Source organism: Phodopus roborovskii, unplaced genomic scaffold (assembly GCF_943737965.1).
Source record: "Phodopus roborovskii unplaced genomic scaffold, PHOROB, whole genome shotgun sequence".
Lineage (NCBI taxonomy): Eukaryota > Metazoa > Chordata > Mammalia > Rodentia > Cricetidae > Phodopus > Phodopus roborovskii.
The window spans coordinates 28159369-28174730 of NW_026125295.1; the positions used below are offsets into that span (position 1 = coordinate 28159369).

Genomic DNA, 15362 nt, shown 5'->3' on the forward strand with positions numbered 1-15362 from the left:
GTTGTCTTTATTCAATTTCTGTAACCACGGCATAATGTTCATTACACTAGGTGGCAGTCTATATATTCAATCACATTAAGAGCCAATGCTTGGTATCTGCCCTCCTGTAGAATAATGTGACACTGGGTGTGAAGCTAGCTTCCTGAAAGAACGCCACCTGCTTTACAGTATGGTGGCACCAATGCCAGACCAGATCTACATACTGTGAACACTCTGCCTGAAGTGTAATTAAATTCACAAATCATTACTAAAATACTTCCTCAATCTAATTTATTTACTTTGGATATTTAGGTCCACCAAGAAGTATTGCAGATTATTTGTTTAGACTGTAAAGATATATCTCTGCCTAAGGGACCTTCTGATCACTTTAATAAAGAGGAAAAAGGCCAATATCTAGGTAGGAGAGAGAGAGAGAGAGAGAGAGAGAGAGAGAGAGAGAGAGAGAGAGAGAGAGAGAGACTGGGAGTAGGAATCTAGCCTGTGATTTTACCAACAGACTCTGAGCAAAGTGGATGTGCCACACTAAGAAGAGGTAACCGGGCTATGTGGCAAAATGTAGACTAAAAATATGGGTTAATTAAGTAATAAGAGCTCCTTGGGAAAAAGCTGAACCTAAAGTCAAGTTTTCATACTTAATAGTCTCTGGGTGTGATTATACATTATTTATGTATAATAAATACAGAGTTCAGAATGCAAAGCCAGCCAAGCCACAGAGGTCAGGCAAAGATGATACATACCTCTAATTCTAGCAGCCATACTAGCTAGTCACAGAGCTAGGTAGTGGTGAGACACACCTTTAATCCCAACTCAAGAGACAAGCAGATGGATCTCTGTTAGTTCAAGGCCACATGAAAATTGATCCAGACCTAAAGAGAAACAGCTCACACAAAGGTGATCTCAGCTTGGATCACAAGCTTTTAATACCAGCACTAGGAAGGTATAAAAGAAAGAATCAAAGAGTCTCATGAGAGAATTAGTCCACAGCCAGTTGAGGAGAGACAGTAGTCTGAGGTTTGGTGAGAGCTGGAGACAGGATCACCCTTTCAGTCTGAGGTAGAGTGGCCTGCTGCTTTGATTCTCTCATCTTGAACCCCAATCTGTCTCCGGGTCTTTATATGTCGTGTTACCTCTGGGTCATTATTTGCAGGCTGGCAGCCCACAGATAGTCCCGCAAGAAAGTGTGTTACAAAGAAGAGAACAAGAAGAGAACCAAACTTCCTTCCCAAATCAGTTTCCTAGTGATGAGTACAGGTGAATCACTATGGACTTACTGCCTAGATCATCACAGACTCAAAAACCATTAGACAAATATGTATGTTGACTAAACTGATAGCTTTCATTTCCACTCCTGTACAATGAGTAATATAAACTCCCTGGACACTGTGAACGTAGACATGCATATTTAAAATTTAGGTAGTAATTTTGACATAATTCTAAGCCATGAAGCTGAATGCAATAACTACAACTCTTATATCCAGATATGCTCTCAGACTAGTTTATTTCTAAAGATCCATCAATAATACAGAAAAGCACAATGTTCATTTTAAATTATTTTATTTTTCATCATTTTTCTAACACAGAGAGTTAGAAAAATGAATTTTGGCACCAGGAATAAGAACTTTGTTCAAGTTTAACCTTTAAATCAAAAACAATAGCTATCACAAAAGATATTTAAACTTCTTTCAGAGAAATATTAAAAACTGGAATCAAAATTTTGCTGGACAGTTTTAAAATGTGGGGCAGAGGAAAAGCAATAGAAAAGACCAAAGAATGATAAAAAAGATTATGGTGAAGTAAAGAAAGATAACCCCCAGGGAAAAAAAAATAATGAAGAGAACAACTAAGAGTAAATGGTAAGAAACAAGGCTTGAAAACCATTTTCCTGATATAAAATTCAAGTACTTAAGAAGTTTTGAGAAACATTGTAAAATGTACTACTAATCTCAATGAACATGTTCTATTTACTCACTATTTTCTAGAATTGTGCGGGAGGGGAAGGTCAAAAGGAAACAAAATTCCTGCTTGCCATAAGGACACTTGGACTTAAGCACTCTGCAAAGCAGAAAGACATGTGAGCTTCCCCTGAGAGCTTGCCCTGGAGGAACACAGGGGTCCATTCCAACAGAAAGGAATATCCACCTCACACATTAAGTATACTTCCCATGGATATGCTCCTATTGCTGTTTGCACTAAGTGTCTTGAGGAAACCCTTTGTGCAATATTTTCTTTGGGTTTTCTTCCTAATTACTGAAAACAGACCTACACAGAGGTCAATATGGCTTAATAATTACATATAAATTCAATAATCATCAGAATTCCAAGTTTCCAGACTTGCTGATTTTCATTTATAACCATATTCTATACTTCTCCACAATGATAAATAAATCTCAGGGATTTTTAAATAGGAAAATATTACTAGGCTTATTATCATTCATGCCTTCCTTTGTACCTAAACATTTTGTAAGCTGTCATTATTTTCAGAGACAGTTAAAGCATAGAAATAAATACAAACTTTAACTTTCTTTTTCCTTTCTCTTCTTCTTCTGTGTTTTAAGGCTCAGAGCAGACATTAAGAAACATCAAACAATTTTATGTAAAAAGTTTTCAAATGGTTGACCCAAAGTGAAGTTGTTCTGTTGATATCCTTTAAACATTCCTCTCCTCATCCTCTTCAGCACAACTTCAAAGACATGTTCATGCCAGTCATCCATCTCAAAGACCGATTCAATTCCAGTTAAGTAAATAATTTAGGGATCTATAAATGACACTGCAATGTATCTTGTTCCATTTTTAACAGGAAGTCCTTCGTGCAAATGTGTAAGTCTCCCAGGATGCATGAAGCTCCAGCCTTTTCTTGGGGACTCAATGGAGCAATTATACCTTAGAAATTTGCATCCACCTCCCTAAAAAAGACACAAAGATATCAACTTAGTATTTTACATTTTTAGTCAGTAGCAACATTCAAACCATGCCATAGTCTAAACAGCAAGTGAGAAACAAATTTCAGCAGAATGTTCCCCATAATGTCACAGTTCCTGGAAATTTTCTATATTTGCCATAGTTACCTGAAAATCCTCTCCTACATTATTGAGAGCAATGTTGATGGTAAATGTTGAGGCATCATGATGGGGACGGAGCGAGCGCTGTCTTTCAGGTGAGTACTTTACTACAAAATTCAGTAGTGCAAATCCCTAGGAAAGCAACCCAGTAGATCTGCTTAGCAACATGAAGGCGCAAGAGCATATTCATGTGTGAACAGGTAGGGAATAGGCAGGAGGAACGGGACAACTACCTTTGTGTAATAGCCTGCAAAGACCTTCAGGGTAACTGGAGCAATGAACTCCCGGATAAAGTGAAGCCAAACATTCTCCAGATCAATTTGCTTCATATGAATATCATCAGTTGGGACATTTTCATAACCACCAGATATACGGCTATCCTAGAAATAAACATTAACACACCAAGACAATTTATATTAACATTACCTTGGGTTTTCTTTCAGTCAAAAATAATAATGCACAATAAAATGAATAGTTGTTTCATTGTGGTATGCCATCTGTTTTAGTAACAAGACCATTTAGACAACGGAGCTCTGCACACGCATACACAATGTGTCAGTGGTGAAGGGAGCTTCAGCTAGGAAACACTTCCCAATATCATATACAGTTGATAAAATGGATCCTCTAGGCCCCCTCACACCCCTGAAATTACCATTTTATAATTACCCTGGGGTAGATTCCTCACATGTACTGTTTGAATCAGAGGCCCAGCAAACCTTGATTTAATTTGGTGAGGCTCAAGTCTTTCAGCAATTACTGACAGCCCACAGGCATCTCTAGACTTTGAGTTCTTCCTCGTATTTAGAAAGCATCTCTTCTTGGTCGGCTACATAGCTGTGAGCCAAGTTGGGCAAATGCAGTAAGAGTCAAAATATTCCCCCCAAATGCCATCATAGAGTTAAAGAACAGGCTGTCTGTCCCTGTGGCTTCTTAAAAAGACACATGGAATCAATGCTGGTATTACTTCCTGCCAAGTTTTGGAACTGAATGTAAATATGAACAGATCACAGATTCCACTATACTGTTTCATATCCATACACAAAACCAAGTTGACGTTGGCTGCATGTCCTAGCCTTTCCACTACAGTGCAACAGGGAAATCTGTCCTTGGAAAAGAACAGTGATCAGTGAAGACATACATTTTCTAATCAATTCCAGTCCAGGGGCACTGACCCTTCATGGCTAAACAGTGTGATTACTCTCATAAATGAGAAAGACACCCAGGGATTGAGTGATTTAAAACAATTAGCAACCAGTTAAATTACACTAAAAAGTTGTCTTGAAGGTCAATTCATTTAGAGTACAGTCTCACAGACATGTAACAAAATAGCACAGGTCCTCTGAAATCGCTAAATATCTGCCCCTGCCCTACCCATTTTACTCCTTTCTGTAAAAATAGCAACTCACGTGATGCTTTCCGCCAGACCATTTGCCATAATGCTCCATCTCTTCGACCAACTCATCACAGGCTCTTTCAGAAAATATAGGAAACCAAAAGACATCTGGACAAGGCTGTAATACAGTGCCATCATAAGAAGACAGAACATCAGAGTAATAGCTCTTGATAGAAATACATTTTTCAAAATCTTCAAATTGTACAACTTCAAATTGTCTAGAAAATGATTTTGCCCCAGTTTAATTGGTAGTGTTTTTTGTTTTCTTCCTCTTGGTGGATAAAATAATGGTGTATAACAGACCAGTTAAAATTTTACTTTCTCAGTGGGAGGTGCCCTAGAACAAACTGGTACAGGAGACTGCTTCCTGAACAACACCCCAGTAGCACAGACACAGAGATCGACAATTAATAAATGGGACCTTCTCAAACTTAGAAGCTTCGGTAAGGCAAAGGACAGAGTTGACAAGACCAAAGGGCAGCTCACAGACTAGGGAAAGATCTTCACCAACCCTACATCTGACAGAGGGCTGATCTCCAAAATATACAAATAACTCAAGTAACTAGTCAACAAAACTCTATTAAAAAATAGGGTACAGAACTAAATAGAGAACTCTCTTAGAGGAAATCAAAAAGGCTGAAAAGACACTTAAAGTGTTCAACATCCTTAGCTACCAGGGAAATGCAAATCCAAACAACTTTGAGATACCATCTTACTTCTGCCAGAATGGCTAAAATTAGAAACTCCAATGACAACTTATGCTGGAGAGGATGTGGAGAAAGGGGAACACGCCTCCACTGCTGGTGGGAGTGCAAACTTGTACAGCCATTTTAGAGATCAGTATGGCAGTTCCTCAGGAAAATGGGAATCAGTCTACCACAGGACCTGGCAATCCCCCTCTTAGGCATATACCTAAATGATCCACATCCACGCAACAAAGACATGTGTTCAACTATGTTCATAACAGCATTATTTGTAATAGCAAGAACATGGAAGCAACCTAGATGCCCCTCAATTGAAAAAATGGATAATGAAAATGTGGCACATTTATACAATAGAATACTATTAAGCAGAAAAAAAAATGGAATCTTGAAATTCGCAGGCAAATGGATGGGACTTGAAAAAACCATCCTGAATGAGGTAACCCAGTCACAAAAAGAGGAACATGGTATGTACTCGCTCATATATGGATTTTTAGACATAGAGCAAAGGATCACCAGCCTACAATTCACACCACCAGAGAAACTAGGATACAAGGAGGATTTTAAGAGATTCATATAAGGTCCCTCACAGAAGGGAAAGGGACAAGATCTCCTAAGCATATAGGGAGTGGGGGGGCAGTGAGTGGAGAGGAAACTAGGAGAAAGAGAAGGGGAGAGGAAAGCACGTGGGACTGGAAGATTGAGCTAGAGGAGGAATAGTTTAAAGAAGAGAGAGAGAGAGAGACCATAAAAGAAGGAGCCATTATAGGTTTGAAGAGAAAACTGAACTTAGAGAAATGTCTGGAGACCTACAAGACTGACCTCAACTAAGAATTTGAGCAACAGTGGAAAGGCTACCATAAATGCCCTTTCCTGATAATGAGACTGATGACTAACTTATCCACCTCATCTAGTAGCTGATGGAAACAGAAGCAGACACCCTCAGCTAAACACTGAGGCAAACTGGAATCCAGATGCAGAGAGGGAAGATAAGGCCAGGTTGCAGAAACACATACAGACAGCTGAACAAGAAGGAGCTAACGGCCCCCCCAGACTGATGGCTGGGAATCCAGCATTAGACTGACTCAGACCTCCTGAACATGGGTCTCAGCTAGAAGGCCTGGGCAGTCTAAGCGACCTCGGACAGTGGAACCAGGATGTATCTCTGGTCCACGAAAGGACTTTGGGAACACATTCCCTATGGAGGGATACTCCCTTAACCTAGAGACAGGAGAGATGGCCTAGTCCCTACTCCAAATGACATGACAGATTTAGATGACCCCTCCTGGAAGGCATCACCCTACAAGTGGTGGTGGGGGGGCATGAGAGGGTGGGAGAGAGGGGAAGAGGGAGGGAGGGAGAGGGAATTGGGATCGATATGTAAAAATAAAAAAATGTAAAAAGAAATTTATCAGAAATGGAGCTGAGTGACAGTTTTGAACATTTAGAAATAGAGTACATTCTAATAGGTCTTTCTAAGTAAAGACTGTTTATGAAAGAGAATCCAGTGTTTTCCAAAGATAAGCTTCCACTGTCAATTATCTACCAATAATAAATAGGCCCTCAGCTTCAGTGGCTGGAGGGAGTGCTGGAGCTTAGCTGCATGCCTATGTTTTTCAAAAGAGTGAGGTCTTAAGGCTAAAGTTGCAAGTTGTAAGTAAACCTCATGAGTTGTACCTAAACAACAATTTCTCCACATTTAAAATTCCTACTAATATACTATTTCTAAAATCAGATTTGGTGGAAATTATAGGAAAACCACTCTAAATGTTACACTTATTAGTACAAACCTGCTCAACTATGTTCTCAGTGAAAATCTTTGAATAATCACGGTTTATATATTTTTCCTTCCAGTCCTAAAAAAAAAAAAAAAAAAAACAAATTTAAACAAATAAATTTTCCATGAATAAGTATATACATCATATAAATTATTCAAATAGCTAATATGTATCAATGTACTGAACAAAATAGTACTTTTCAAAAGGCAGTGTATATTTCAACCTTTAAAAGAAACCTTTTATCTATAAAGTTTGATGTTATTAAAACTGATATTATAATGAACAGATTCATATGCAATATTTAGAATATACACAAGAGAAATTGTGGTGTTTAAACATAAAAAATAGAACTGGGAATGTACTTAGAGTGTTAAGGGTAGGAAAAAACTCCCTGCTTAGGTATAGATCTCACATTCCAATTAGGTTTGGTCATCACTTTAAATGTATTGATGTTAAAGTCCCTAATGTTTTATATCGGGCACTAACATTAACTCTTCACTTGAAAACATCTTTCTAGTCATCGAGTCAAGTATGATCTCATTTATCTTTTAAAAAAAAACTCTGACAATGGGGAAATCGTTAAGTATTCTTCCACAAAACATCTAAAGAAAATATGAAAGAATGAGCAAAACCATGGGAAGGTAAATAGCGTATTAGCTCAGCACTTTCCCCATAACCTCTTGGGAGCTGAGTTCCTACAGGAATATACACAATGCAGCATGCAAACTAAGAGCTCACCCGGTAGCTCATCACCAAGTAATTCTACCCCCACCAGACCACTCAAAAATTCAGAGCCCACCTTAAGTGTGTAGATCCTACCCTCTCCATAAAAAGAAAACCATTTCCAGTTCTCCCTAATTAAAGGTGGACACAGACAGATAAAATGGGACAAAGGCACTTTTAAAATACCAAAAGATGTTCTTTTTTCTATCCAGCAGAGGATTCTGTATTCAAAGTTGCTCTTTTTTGGAATTCTGCTATTTCTGTAAAATCAAAGACTACTCTCATCAGGTGGTCTGCATCTTTGTAATTTAAAACTCACACTTGGCAGGGGGAAGAGATCCTAGAAAGGTAACCAAAATGGCCATTCAAGACAGCTTTCTCAAGCGATTAATGCGCCAACTTTACTGAAGTAAGAGGTCCACATAATTCAGTTCCAAGAGCTATCTGACTCAAATTTCTTCAACTTACTTATACATGCTTACTTATACAGGAGAAAGCTTTACTTAGTATTGTGCTTTGACTATCTTCAGTATATATTTACAAAATTGTCATAACACTTTAATAAGTTGAAAAATAATGGTTATTTTTCCAAGCTAAATTCTTGATATATCTTGATATATGTGGGGAGTGAGGCAGGGGGCAGCTGGAAATGAATCTAATGCATTTTGCATGCTAGAGGGGAGTTTTATGTATTATCTCCAAACTTTATCTTTAGTAACTGAGGTCTTCCCCCACCACAGACTTTGAAAATATCTATGTGACTCATAGTTATTTTTTCTAAAACTATGGTTAAGAACTGGATGGTACTTTTGAATATAGAAAGTAGAAATTTTGAAACAAAGCAAAAACATGGATTTTTTCCTTTTCTTTAAAGTAATGTGTCTTAATTTTAAAATGTTCTTAGCCAAGTTTAGAACTATTGAAATTCATAAAATACAATTATTTTTACTCATTCAAAAATATTTATGTGTTGATACAATTACTCATTTTATATCCTTTTAGAGTGACAGGGAGATAAGCAACAAGGGAGTTGAACATGAACTTACCACAGGGTTTTCAAAAATCTGCCAGAGGTCATTGTTGAAATGGGAGGTATTGTAATTGGCAGTTGACAACAGCCGTCCAAATTCATGTCTGTTAGAAATGTACATAAACATACCCTATGTACCAAAAACAGCAGTATTACTCTCAAAGTACAGGACATTTAACCATGGGGAAAATACACAGAACACATTAATTTTTATATTTAATTAATAAACATGCATTTCAATTTTTCATAAAACCAGTGCATTATATAAAATAAATAAAAATTGTTTAAAAAAAAAACTCAGAAAACACACAAAACTAAGAGCACTAATGGTCAATTGAGAAGAGGGGCGTTTAGGCTGTTTTGTCACTTTTTTAGAGATCCTAGAGAGAGATAGGGAAAAAAAATCTGTTTGAAAGCAGAAATATTTTTCAGACATCCACAGGCAACGATATGCATCTTCTCTTTGGCTTCTTTTCCTTTCAAAGAAACACGTATTTTATGAGAACTTAAGATGTGAGAAGTACATCCCCAGTGCTTAACATTCCTCTGTTGTATTGTTTTAGACCCAACACAATTCTCCAGGCATCTTAAGGCAGTAAAGAGGGAAATCTATTGTTCTTCCCTAAACCAAACAAATATGGCAGATACCCACTGGGCCAAAAATGTCTCTTTGTACCTGTTTGTTGGTAAAAAGATTAGTGACAAGCAACACATCAGTGAGTGCCCAAACCTTATCTCCAAAGGAGATGTATTTCATGTGTACTCCCTTCTGTTCTCCTCAGCACCCCAAAACCCTACAACACTGAGTAAAAGTATGTGAGGTTATTTCTCTCACCTGCTAATTATAAAATGTAAATTACTTCAATGATCCAAGAACTGACCATCAAGCAACACTCCTGCAAAATCCCACAACACTCATACGGACAGATAAAGAGCCCATGAGTACCAACATTTTACAGATCAATGCAAAGGCGATTATTAAGGATACTTTACTGCCACTCAACACTGCATATCTAACATAACTACATAAAGAAAAATAAATAAAAGTAAATAAAAATGACACCTTTGGGGGCCTGAGCATTTGGATTGTTTCCGGAGTAGGGGAGTCTTTTTCCCTTTGTAAGGTCTAAAATGAAGAGAAGCATTGGATCAGTTGATCTGTACACCTATTTGTCAGGCATCGTGGTAAATAAATATAGCAGCTCTGATAAAAAGCTGACATTGTGAAACGTCCTTCTTAGACAACATGCAAAACAAGCAAAGCTTGCAGCGCACACAAAGAACTTCCAGCCTTCCACTGTTTTATTGTAACTTGTTTGGTGAAACACATATCCAAGCTCATTCCTTAGCAAAATTTCATTAGATACAAAATTAAGACAAAGGGAAAAAATGAGCAACAGAGGCCATTCCGGATGTGCTGTTGAGTGAAATCAGCCAAACATGAGCACAAATACAATCGAAGGTACTAAGGGTGTTCAACGAGGATGCACACAGATACACAGGCAATAAACATACTGGAACAACACATGCCTTGTTAAACCAAGAAAAAATACTTGCCAACTTTTCTGATATTCCAAAGGCTATGGCTGCTTATATAAAATTGGGAAATAAAATAATATCTGAAACAAAAAATCTTACAAACATGTTTTCTAAATTAAAACATATTTGTATATAAGTATTTACATTTAATTATAATGTACATTTCTAAAACACTAATGTACCATCAGTTTTTCATGAAGATTAAATATACTATTTCCCTAGATTAGGGGCCCTGCTTTGTGAGAGTATACTGTCAGTAATATTGTAGAGCACACTCAGAAAAAAAGTCACTGACTTCAAAACAAAATTATATGGTTATTGAATGTGTGAGGAACATTTCACTCAAACTAATATTAACTAAACTCAATCTTTTAGTACAATATTTCAGATGTGAATGGATATATATTCTTAAAGTAACAAAGCTTATGAGTCAGGCCTATGCTAAACATTTGAAAACTATGCTATAAATGTTCACAAATTATTTTCAAAAAAAAAAAAAAAGAACCAAAAAAATTGGCTAGTATTTACAAGTAAGGACGAAAAAGGACATCCAAACACAATGACACACAGACTGGAAAAGCAAGCCATCTTGTCAGAAAGTTCAGGCAAGCCATAGCTGTGCATCTTACCATTTCTCTAGCATTTCGACAAAGAGCCATATCAGGATCCAATTTATCACGAACAAAATAGTTCCTTTCACTCATCTCCGATCGGAGTGTCTTTCCTTGAATTAAGTATACATTAGCCATGTATGGGACATTCCAAATTCCTCTGAAAGCAAAAGATACATTCCAAAAATACTACATATACATACAATGTGTTTCGTGTTTACATTTAAAAATAAATGCTTTGTATATGTGCAAGTTGGGCATATATAAATTGTTCAGTCCAGTAAAACATACGATATTTTATAAATATGAAATGTTTTGGTATACATATATCCTAATGAGGTTTAGGAGAAATTATTGTCTCTAGATTTAATTTAGATTGTGCCTGGCTGGGGGAGCTCTTCTGTCACCATTGTTGCAGTTAGGTCATGGTAGTCTACTGTACAGAGTATTTTCTGTTTAATTGCAAACATCTGATAGCAAAAGCACTAATACACTGAATCAGAGGTGTTCTGGCCCTAACATTAGCAACAAGACTTCACTAGAAACAAATCAGCCATAGAAGAAGTGTTTATATTACAGAACTTTGAAAACTCTAAAATTGAGAGTATTCCTCCTACCATGGGATGGATGGATATATGTATGTATGTATGTATATGTATATATGTATATATATATAATATATATATTAAATTCATTGAATTATTTAAATCTGTGTGGAGAAAAGAGGAGACATGAGGAAATAACACAGCTGGAAGTGTATGTGTTGGCATACTGCTCATTTTTTCACCATCCCCATCCCCACCCCGGGAGAACTTCTGCTATCTGGGAGGTACCAACCTAAAGACCCGTGTCTGTCTCTTTGGAAAACAGAAAGGGAAAATCTTGACCAAGGAAATGTAGAAAGACATCATCTTGTATTTCTTAGATGAGAAAATACAAAACAATCAATAGGCATTTAGCCCCATCGTATTTGTCAGGCAAATCCAAACATGAATGGTGATGGTATGCCCAATGTTTCTCTCTAAGGGAATGCAGATGTGTTCACTCCCTCCTGTTCACTAACTGATGAAGGCCCCTACCACCCTCTTTATCCTGTGGTTACCATCAGGCAGGAAAGCGCTGTGTGTAACACAACGACAACTTATTACAATAAATGCAAATGCACTGCCCTGCACTTGACAGCCTTCATTTCCATGGCAGTTTCGCACACAAGACCTACGTACATCATGTTAGAGTCAATAAAAGTGGTTGAAATAATAAAGAATGAATACTGATTTCTTACCTACCATGTAAGCAGCTAACAACAACAACAGAACACTTTATCATAGCTACATCATTCACATGTAAAGCTCCCACAGAATCATTAGTTTTCAGAAGGAAAGTACCTCCCCACCATCCACCACCTAAAGGAAAATACAATGTATTTAACCTATGAGCACATCTTTCTAGAGGTCACAAAATATTCCACTTTTCAACTGAGCTGATGAGTTGGATAATTAAGACAAACCTATAGCCTACCATCTGGAAAAAAGAGACACATTCTTGCCTAGTATTTCCTTAACAAAACTCTCTTGATATTTGAGTGACTTTTTTTTTTTTTTCAATTTAGAAAGTATCAACTATCACCTAGGAAGCAAATATTACTTGTACACATATTTTGTTGCACATGCAGTTTTAAAATCATCTAAAAGATGGCAATCAAATATCAAGGAATTTCCTATTTTTTTATGTATACAACTGGACACTACACACAGAAATGACAAAAGAAACAAAAAGCTACACAATCACAAACAAAATCACCTCATGCAACTGGGACTGTTGTATTATTATTTCTGTATTTATGAATTTTAAAGGCAACCTAGACAACTTAATCGGAGCTATTAAATGAATTAGCTAAACTAAACTGCCTTTCTCAACTTTTAGGAAAGAGCTCTACTCCTCTCTACTACTACATGGGCACCAGTGGCAACCAAGTATTATCACACAGCAATGAGGTTGTCCCACTAATGATATATATATTGTTTTACATCCTGTTAATGATATATCAATATATATACATACATACATTCATATGTATATATATATACTGTTTTATATTTTATTTCAATACCCTAAGTGAGCTCCAAGTTCTCAAATTCACACTAAGCAAAATGAAAAGAGATAAAGATGATTATCAAATAATATTAGTAAGATCCAATCTTTATGATACTGTACATGGAAAGGTTAAATCAAGTAACTCACACTCTCTTCCCCTGAACGATATCCACATAATCTTCAGAGCGCGCATAGTATCCATCAGGACTCAATGCTCCCCAGAAGTTGGACCACAACTTTCCATGACGCGTCACCAGAGGAGCAATGATCTTCCTAGGAGAGGGAAACCACAACACTATTAATCTTTATCAGAATTGTATATTTTATAAGATACACAACGCAGTGAAGTCCATTTAATATATTATTTGTGTATGTATATACATACAAATGTATATATATGTATTAAATATTACACAAAAAAATTTAAAATCCCAACATCTTTTCTTCCATGGATACACTGAAAATTTTCTTTCAATTCTGTTAATCAAAAGGAGCAAAACAAGGGAAACATTTATTGAAAATACTAACAACATATTGAGTTAACTTTTTAACAAGAAATACAAATATTCCTTGTATTTAAATTAATTTCAAGTAAATCAGGCAAAGTGAACACTCTCTGCTGTATTAAGGTAGCCAATGAATATTTGTTGAATGAAAAACAACACATGCAGATGGGCTGAGACACTGAAGACATGTGTTCCTAAAACAAATCTTAATCACTTTACCATCTGTCTCCAGTATTTATGACTTTCTAAGCTGGGTTGTAGTTGTAAGCTGGCCTTGTAGCAATGGCTACATCAGCCTGCACTTCACAAAACAAAACAGAGCCGCTCATCTGGAACTGAAAGTCCCCAGGAAACTAGACTTTAAATCGACTTGCTACCCTGATGGTGCTGAGAGAAGGGACTTTGTGAGGTCACAAGCCTGAAGTCCAGAGAAGGTTATAAAAGAGTAGGGACCTCGAAACTCATTTCTTCCCTCACTCGGCACTTCCTGTTCTTACTGTCTCATCTTGTCCCTGCTCTCCTCATGATGTATCTGGGAACGTTACACAGCAGCCAGGCAGCCTTGCAGCAGCCCTGCATGTCATGTAAACCACCCAGGATCTGGTCTATGAGCCAATGAACTTGTGATGTTTATAATTTACCCAACTGGTAGCTTTTTGTTAAAGCCATAGCAAACAGATAATATGCAGTTTTAATAACTATTTGGAAAGTGATCCCATTACACAAACACAGTACAAATTTGAAATATGTCAGGTTTTCCCATTGGAGATCTTATTTATAATATCAAGATTTTCCAAATGAGTGAAAAGTCTGATGTTCCTCTACAATCACTTTTACACTGTAGTGCCCACCAAGATTTTTGTTTTAACTTTCTCATTTACTAAACACTGGCCAGAAGCACATGGATCTGTACTGTAGAATAACTACAGCACTAGAAATAAAGGTATAAATTAGCTTTTATGGTATTCGGGGAATGATGTTTCAATGTCCACAACTGACATTAAATTGTAATTTATAATCTCAGTGTCTCCTGAAGCAGAATTACAAACTTCCTATATAATGTTACTTAACATAGTGAAGCCATACTAACATTGTTAGCTCCTACATCTTCTTTTTATATGAGAAACATTGTGTTAATGTAGATAAATAGTACATGTGAGCGATGAGGAACAGTGAATAGCAAGAGAATCAGTAGTAGCTGCAGTATATATAACAAGTGGGATTAAGAGCCTTATAACTAGATATCCACAATGTCTTTATTCCATTTCAGTTTAAGTCAGTGAGAACAGGGGCTCAGTAACATTCAGTACAACAGTAAATGCAATTACTGGTTGTGACATGATCAGTATATCTGAAATGTCTGATTTTAAAACTATAACTCTATGAAGTAACTGATAGTTTTATTAAAGCCTATACTTAAAATATTTATGGATGATGAAAAAATTGAAAATTTACCAGTATCAGAAACATTGATAATATAATTAAACTTAGCTTTAAAGAGAAAAATAGACCAAATAACATTAACTGCTACTGTTTGACTGTAAGAATTATCGAACACTTTCATTTCTAAGATTGCTAGTACAACACTTAGTACTGGGAGCTTACAACATGTAGAAGATAGTTGAATATGATCTACCTCAATTTATTACACAGTTAAGTATTGTGCCCACATAGATGTGGAAAATTATCATATTATTAATGAATTCATGCTAAATTGTAGTACCTGTTTTGTTCAATCAAAATTTTTAAAGTTCTCGGGTTTGTCAAAACAACATCTGCATCCACACTAAAGTAGTAATCACACTTTTCATCTTGACGGCAGAAATCCCTGGTATTGAGAAGGAAAATAAAATTAGCATTAGATAAAACTCCCTGCTTGGAAATATTAGCATAAAGCAACCATAAATGGGAAAGTTCTGATGTATTTT

General features: G+C 36.5%; 1 protein-coding gene across 2 annotated transcripts in view; it reads right to left on the reverse strand.

Annotated features, from left to right (window-relative positions):
• Positions 1 to 1537: 1537 nt before the first annotated feature.
• Positions 1538 to 15362, reverse strand: part of Plod2 (procollagen-lysine,2-oxoglutarate 5-dioxygenase 2) — a 70530-nt gene continuing 56705 nt past the window's right edge. Inside the window, exons 11-20 of one of the 2 annotated variants that reach the window (XM_051207159.1) lie at positions 15158 to 15262; positions 13076 to 13201; positions 10853 to 10994; positions 9748 to 9810; positions 8701 to 8814; positions 6944 to 7009; positions 4466 to 4570; positions 3293 to 3439; positions 3066 to 3191; positions 1538 to 2903 (exon numbers count right to left, since the gene is read on the reverse strand). In XM_051207159.1, the coding sequence (XP_051063116.1) occupies positions 2748 to 2903; positions 3066 to 3191; positions 3293 to 3439; positions 4466 to 4570; positions 6944 to 7009; positions 8701 to 8814; positions 9748 to 9810; positions 10853 to 10994; positions 13076 to 13201; positions 15158 to 15262 (1150 nt within the window). In that variant the 3' untranslated portion in view covers positions 1538 to 2747. The remainder of the gene's footprint in view (positions 2904 to 3065; positions 3192 to 3292; positions 3440 to 4465; positions 4571 to 6943; positions 7010 to 8700; positions 8815 to 9747; positions 9811 to 10852; positions 10995 to 13075; positions 13202 to 15157; positions 15263 to 15362) is intronic. The other variant, XM_051207166.1, reaches the window with a different exon arrangement.